This window comes from Acanthisitta chloris, unplaced genomic scaffold (assembly GCF_000695815.1).
Source record: "Acanthisitta chloris isolate BGI_N310 unplaced genomic scaffold, ASM69581v1 scaffold10787, whole genome shotgun sequence".
NCBI classification, from domain to species: Eukaryota; Metazoa; Chordata; class Aves; order Passeriformes; family Acanthisittidae; genus Acanthisitta; species Acanthisitta chloris.
Window position 1 is genome coordinate 14,935 of NW_008683210.1, and position 7,256 is coordinate 22,190.

At 44.1% G+C, this 7,256-nt stretch overlaps 1 protein-coding gene across 1 annotated transcript in view; it reads left to right on the top strand.

Annotated features, from left to right (window-relative positions):
- Positions 1-7,256, top strand: part of LOC103806160 (leucine-rich repeat-containing protein 7-like) — a gene marked incomplete at both ends in the record, with an annotated part of 15,519 nt that overhangs the window by 7,180 nt on the left and 1,083 nt on the right. Inside the window, 3 exon segments of the mRNA XM_009078839.1 lie at positions 5,799-5,910; positions 6,116-6,296; positions 7,202-7,252. Coding sequence (XP_009077087.1) covers positions 5,799-5,910; positions 6,116-6,296; positions 7,202-7,252 — 344 coding nt within the window.

Below are 7,256 nucleotides of genomic sequence, written 5' to 3' on the forward strand. Positions count from 1 at the left end.
GTCTGTCCCCACTATGCCATTAGGTTCTGCTCCTTTGCTTCCTGTTAGTAGCATAGAGCAAATTAACCTTGCCCAAAGTTAATGAAGGCAGCAGGAGAGCTTCTTCCACTGCAGGGAGCTTTGGCTCAGGCAGCCCTGAATAGTGACTTACACTGAGGTACAGAATCCAACTCTTATGTGTTTGCCAGCAGTGGCTCAGCATGCACAGGGACAGAGCTCTGCTCCAGGATGAACACACTCACTGAAAGGTGACTAAGCCTTAAATCCTGCAGTGCTGCTCTTACACATAGCAGGAGCTTGAGCTCATCTACCCATGGACATTGCACCAACACTTTGACTTTAGTGTTCAAAGCCTGGCTGGATGAGGCTTTGAGCAACCTGGTCTGGTGGGAGGTGTCCCTGCCCAGGGCAGGATTGGGGCTGGATGATCCCTAAGCTCCATTCCAACCCCTTAACAATCTGTGTTTCTATTATTCTATGACTATATGCAGGCACAAAAACAAGGGAAACCTCTTCCCCTGGCAGCATGTGCTGATAGTTCCTGAGCTTGGATGGAGCTACAGGAGTACCAGAATTCCTGAAAATCTTTCCCAGGTCTTCTTGTTGAAAAGAAATAAATGAGGAAAAAAGATTATCATACTCTTTTTCACTCCTTTCTAAACATTATGATCAACTCACTGTCCTTGAAATATTCCTGTCTGTGGGCAGTGGTGTAAGCAGGAAGTGTTCTGCCTCAGTTTGCCATGTCTTTAACACATATTACCTATTCAGCTGCAGCTGCTCTGTCAGTGCTGTGTGTTCTAATTACAGGTAAACATTTTAATTGCTTAAAGAACTAGCCCAACAAAGGTTTTCTCTTAAGATGGCTTCGGAGGACTTCCTTAAATCTGAATCTATCTATCCATCCATCTATCTATATATATCCATCTGTCTATTTATCTGTCTATCTAAACTATGTAAGTTATTTCATTTAAACTCAAGTATTTAAGCTAACTATTTAATTTAAACTCAAATATTGAAAGTTGTTCATGTTTTCATCTCAATCTGCAATCTTAAATTCGTCCCTTATTCCTTTTCAGTCATTAAGTTCTTACAGTGTATATCTGGTCTTAGAACAGCTGCTGACTTGGGCCATGAGTCTTGACATGTTCTGCTCGTGTTGAATATATGGACTTTATTTGGTATTATCTAGATGTTGAACATGAATATTCTTCACAGCTTTCTGTGGGGTTTCATTATCCCTATGTGTTTCTCTCTGGATTTTGATCCGTGTCGCCTGACAGAGACTTTAAGTGTTTGATCCCACAGCTGTGGCTGGTGAAAAAGCCTCCAGAAATCAGTGGCTGCACCACTTTGTTAGCATTTGGTAAAGTAAATGTGAAGTTTTGAAGTGCAAATGAGAGTATCTGAGTGACCTGAGCCCCAGCAGTGAGTGTCCTGTGAGCTGGCAGGGCCCAGGGAGGCTCTGGGAGGTGTAAGGAAGGAGTAAATGTCAGTGCCACCATAAAGCACCAGTTCCCACATGGCCACAGGCTGTGTCCTGGGTTGGAAACACATAAGGACAAATTGCATTCATAGATTTCATCCTTTGACAGAAGCACATCTCTTTGGCAACAGAAAAGCTACCACAGCTGTTTTTTGTGTGAGGCACAGGAGCTGCTCGTGGCGTGAGTCTCACAAAGGACTATCTGTAGAACTAGCTGAGCTGCTGCAGCCAGAGCCTGTGGTCATTCCTGCACTGCAATTAAATAATGGCATTGCAATTTCCTCCTCAATTTTCTCCCACAAGCAACTGCTGTGAGCACAGCACTGTTCCCATGGATCACTGAGGATGTGCTTTTCAGCCTCTTATTATAATAGTGAGATGGGGGAACTTACTCACACTTTAATTTCCCTAGTACAGAGGCAGGGCTAGCAACACAATGATTTGTCAGCTAAGAGGAGAAAATGAGTGTTCTTGTCACTCCTACCAACACTGACACCAGGAAGGTGTTAGAGCTGCAAAAAGAGTGATGCAAATCCATTTTCCTCTCCTTGGCTTCCTGCACGGAGATAGAGGGATGGCAAACTAGAGGGAAAGTGCGAATGGTTTTGTGAACAATCTTAGCAGCTCTAGAACATTAAATAAAGCATAATTAAGCTCCATTTGCTCTTCAGATGATTAGAGACATGAGCTCAAGCCCTAAGTTGAAGTACAGTTTAGATTGCAGGTGTGTTCTGGTAGAGCTAGAGGCTGAGGGCAGTGTCTCATTCTAAGGGAGTTTTTGTTCAGGGGCAGTGCTCACTTCTCCCCCTCAGAGCCCAGAGGAGCTGCTTTCTTTTCTCATCTCTACTGGCTTTTGTTACAGTTAATTTACACGTCTCTTCGCAAACTGTTTCTAAATAATTAAAGGGAACATCTGAAATGAGTAACAAGCTGCAGCTCAAATCCCCTGCACCAGCCATTGCCTTCATTTACAATAAGCAAACAATGTCTTGATTAATCATCAATTAAAACCAACCTGTTCATCATCCTGAGTTGTTTTGTGGGCAAATAGGAGTCTGGGATGACTTTGTGTCACCTTTCCATGAGGAGCAATGAGCAATGCCACAAGTTAGCAATTCAGATCTTCATAGTTAATATTCTTGGTATGTTTGGATTGACAAATCCAAACATATCAAGAATATTATATGAATATCCAACTTCTCAATTAGCCCAGAGCAGCTGTGGCTGCCTCATCCCTGGAAGTGTTCCAGGCCAGGCTGGACATGACTTGGAGCAACTTCTCATCACAGTCAGAATGGGGTCTCAATGTTTTCAGCTTCTGCCTTTGCTGCTATGTGGGTTTTGGTTGGGGGAAGGGTTTTGGGTGGTAGGGGTAGAGAAGAGTGTTCTTGTTTTCAATGTGATCTCCTTTATTCTTCATCAAAATTTAGTAAAATCTGAATGGAGTAACATTTGCATTGATACATTTATATCTTTGCTTCTTCTTGTCTCTACAACGAGCTTGTCATCCCTCACACTGACACAGCATTCTCCAATTGGGAACTGCTGCCAACCCTCTGCATGTGTTTAATTGTTCCTCTGGAACAGCTCCATCACTAATGGTCCCACAGTCCTCTGCCTTGTGCCTCCACCCAGAGCCCCAACTGCTCCATGCAGAGTCTTCCTATCTTTGCAGGCAGAGTCCAAGAGTTAGGTCATTTCTCCATGTCATGGTTTAATGTTCTTATGTTCTCAGCATGAAGACTTGGTGATATTTCTCTTTCTCTCTTGTTTTAAGAGGTTTTACCAATGATTTTCTCTTGGCAAACAGCTCACCACATTTTTTTCTCCTCTACCTGTGTCCTTCTCCCATTAGTCCTGAGGAATAAGTCCTGACACAACACAACTACGTTTATCTCTTCCCTTTCTTCCTGCAATTGCTCCTATTCATAATACATTTTTTGGTCCTATTAGGGACCTTTTTGTTCTTGGGCTTGTAAGAAAGAGGCCACCTTAAAGAGAGTGGAATTACATGGAATATGGTTTGGGGTTTTTACAAGCTATATCACATTCATGGTGTGCTCACAAGTGTCAGATTTTAAAAGATATTAAATTTTGTTGCAATAACTGGACTTAGTGTTAAAAAGAAACAGAACAGAATATAGCAGAGGAAACTTCATACAGTCATGTGCTGAGATAAAAACCTGCGTTCAGCATGAGGTCATAAGTGGGAACTGCTGATTCTTCCTATCTGAGTGCAAAGAGGGGTAGGTTAAGCTTATAACTCTTGGAAGTTTCATGGCACAATATTGGGATTCTAGGTTCAAGACAAAGAAAATAAAGAATTCCCAAGGAGTCCCTTGTCTGCTCCAGAGAACACTCCCAAACCACCTCTGGAAGTCCCAGACAGGGAGGAGAAAGCTGAGAGTACAAAAGGCTCAGAGGTACAACACAATGTGTAACACACACTGAGCTCACAGGTAGAGACTGTCACACTCTGCAATGCTGTGCACTCTATTAGTTCTCAAAAATAAATGGTTTTGCTTAAGTTTGTCTCACTGCACTGGGAGATGGTTGTGTTGCACTGGAGAAAGGCTCTTGCACTGTGGTTAAGTTGTAGGCAGGTCACATAGGGAACAGCACACACACAGCAAGGGAGCTCTGCATGGGGAAGTAGAGTCTTGACTGTATCACACCATGTAGGAATCGCTGTGTGGCTGTATTGCCTTCAGTGTTAGTCCTGAGGGGGTTAATTAAACTGAGGATGCCTGTTCTCTGCTGGTTTGGGAAGGTCCTGCCTCCAGGAGGACACTGAGTGCAGAAGGATTAAAGCAGTTGTGTAACTATAATTCAAGGATAAGTCACGTGGCAAATGCTCCTACAAGTCTCTGTTTCCACTGTTAACTATGAATGGTAGTTCATAGAGAGTAAACCTTGGACAGTTTCCCCCTGATGAATAAAAGCAAGAAAATTTTAGAACAGTTGTAGCTTTTTAACCTGTGGCAGATTAATGGTTGGACTTGATGGTCTTAGAACTCTCCTCTAACCTTGATGATTCTATGACTTTGCATTTTAACAATGTGGCTTTGGTTTGGGTACTTCATTTTAAATTGTTTCTCTAATTACTGCATCTCTCCTTTACTGACTTCATTCTGCAAACTCACTGGAGTACCTTTACCAACATCTCAGGGTAGAGATCCTCATAGTGTCACCATTAGTGTAAGTGTCTTCCTAAATGTATTTCTGCTAACCATTTCCATCCTCATTTATACTACTATTATTGACTTCCCCTAATATATCTCCAAAACTTCCTCATTTTTCCTACATTCTCTTTTTCTCCAGCCTCCGTCCTCATTACAGAATGACATCTCCTCCCCTCACAAGGATCCTGGTGGCATTGGCACAGCTTTCCAGCATGGCCATGTCCATCTCCACCAGTTCCTTTCCCATGACATTTCCCTGAGCCCAGGCACCCACACAAGTGTGGGTTTCCCATACTGCCCATCCTTTGTGCTCCCTCAGTCCCTCCCAAGGGCAGGATTACCAGTATCATCCCCCCAGTACATGCCAGCCCTGTCCCTGTCTCCCCAAGACACACATCTGCAGGGCAGCATCTTTCTCATCTCTGAACTTTCTGCCAAGGATAAGAGCTGCCCCCATTCCTTATTTGTGTCTTCATTCCCTTTTAACCACCCTATGAGCCTAATTTAAATGTCATCATTTAAAATACCTCTTTCTAAGACTGCATCCCACTTCCCTTCCACATTTTAGCTCTGTTATTTTCAGTTGCATTCTGTTTTCAGCTAGAAGAGTTGTGCAGAGCAGTCTCTGAAGGTCAAGATGTGCTGAACTTTCAGTGAGAAGTTTATTAAATCCAAATCATTAATTTAGCCACAAATTCTTTAGAGACAAGGCTATTTTAATTAAATGTATTTGCAGGAACAGCTGAATCTATGGAAGGACTTGTGCCATGAACACTCTTACTCCTGCAAGAACAACTGTTTACTCTCCATGTGTGTTTATTTCCAGTGGCAGCTTGAATTTTTGTGGCCTTGACTTCAGCAAAAAATATTTACATGGCCTTGATGACTCTTGCAAGTTCCATCTGTTTTGTCCACATTTCCAGCACGAACACATCACCATAATTTTTAGGAGTGCTTCTGTAGGGCTAATTAGAACTTTGAGCTGACAAATCAGCATGTTTAGGCACTGCCCTTATGGTGGGCTCTGGTGTGTTGTCACGTTGATGAGGGAAGGCTGTGAGATGTGTGTGCACTGCAGTTTGAAGTGGATTCCGTTGCCTATGTTTACTCTGTGTTATTATGTCCCTCAGGATGCCTATGGACATCCTGCCAGTGAGATGAGGATAGGGGAACTCCGTCCTTCCATGCCTGAGACCCCGTTGTACCCACCCAAACTTGTCCTGCTGGGTAAAGACAAGAAAGGTACTGGCTTGACTTACCACTTTTGGGATGAAAATGTGTGTGACATGCAGAGCCACATTGCTTGAGATGTTCTACGCCTCACTCTGATTTTCAAGCATATTTCACGCATATTTGTGCACATTTCTATATCTCCATAGTTTCAATTTAAACCTGTGTGTTGCTGGAGTTCAAACCTCCTGAAAGTGTTTGCTGTGTTTTGTTTCAGAGTCGACAGATGAGTCTGAAGCAGATAAGATCCATTGTCTGAATAACAGCGTTTCCTCAGGCACTTACTCAGACTATTCCCCTTCCCAGGCTTCCTCAGGCTCCTCCAACGCGCACGTTAAAATGGGATCCTTGCAGACAACGGCTAAAGAAGCAGTGAATAACTCTTTGTGGGGGAACAGGTGTGACCTTCTTTCTTAACACAGCTTCTGGATGCCTCTTGTGTCGTGTCACACACACTCTTAAGTGTTTGTGTCTGTCTGTTGAGGCATTTGGTGACCAAAATGCCATGCTTTTACTCCATTTTTGCAGAGCTACTCACAGCTCAGGCTGTGCAGTGCTGGCCATCCATCCATGCCCTATAAACACCAGTAATTCCACAGCTAGTGGGTCAACTCTGTGCTATAACCAGGCATTAAAACTGGAAATTGAGCTGCTATTCCACTGTGTGGTCCTGAGCTGCAGCTGGCTGCAGTCTGTGTCTCATTATCACTGTCCCAGCCTCACTCTGCCTTGGGCCTCCAAGAACAACACGGTTCATCTGCACTGGCCATCAGCAGCCTGGAAAGGCTCTTGTACCACACCAGGAACTCCCTGCCCTGATGTCCCTGCCAAAAAACACCTCACGTAGTTCCATCCACAGACCCTGTTAAGGAGAGGCTGGAGCCTCTGGGGATGCATAAAGTCTGGGTGGTGAGAACATGCACAAACTGCATCTGGTGTCTCTGTTTAAAAACAAACCAATGTCAGCGTGAAAAACCTTCCCTTGCACTCACAGATGATTTTTGCAGCAGGAAAATCTGTTCAGCTGGATTTCTATGAACATGGCACTGAGCCAGCCAGGCCTCTGACTGACTTCTTAGTTTCTCTGTGTGTGTACTGACAGGATCTGTGCTCCAGGGCAAAAACCTGCTGCCACCACTCATGCCAACCCAGTGGCACGAGGTCCATGTCTCCTAGCACCATCCCAGACCAGGAGCACAGATGGGAGATGGCTGAATCACTTTATAACAACCCAGTTTGGTGAGTGCTTCTGTGCTGTAACAGAGGGCATTTCATCTTGTTCCCTTCTGCTTTGTCCCTCCAGGCTGGCACAGTCGTTCCCACAGCCCCTGGAGACCAAGCCATTGCTGAGCCAGCGG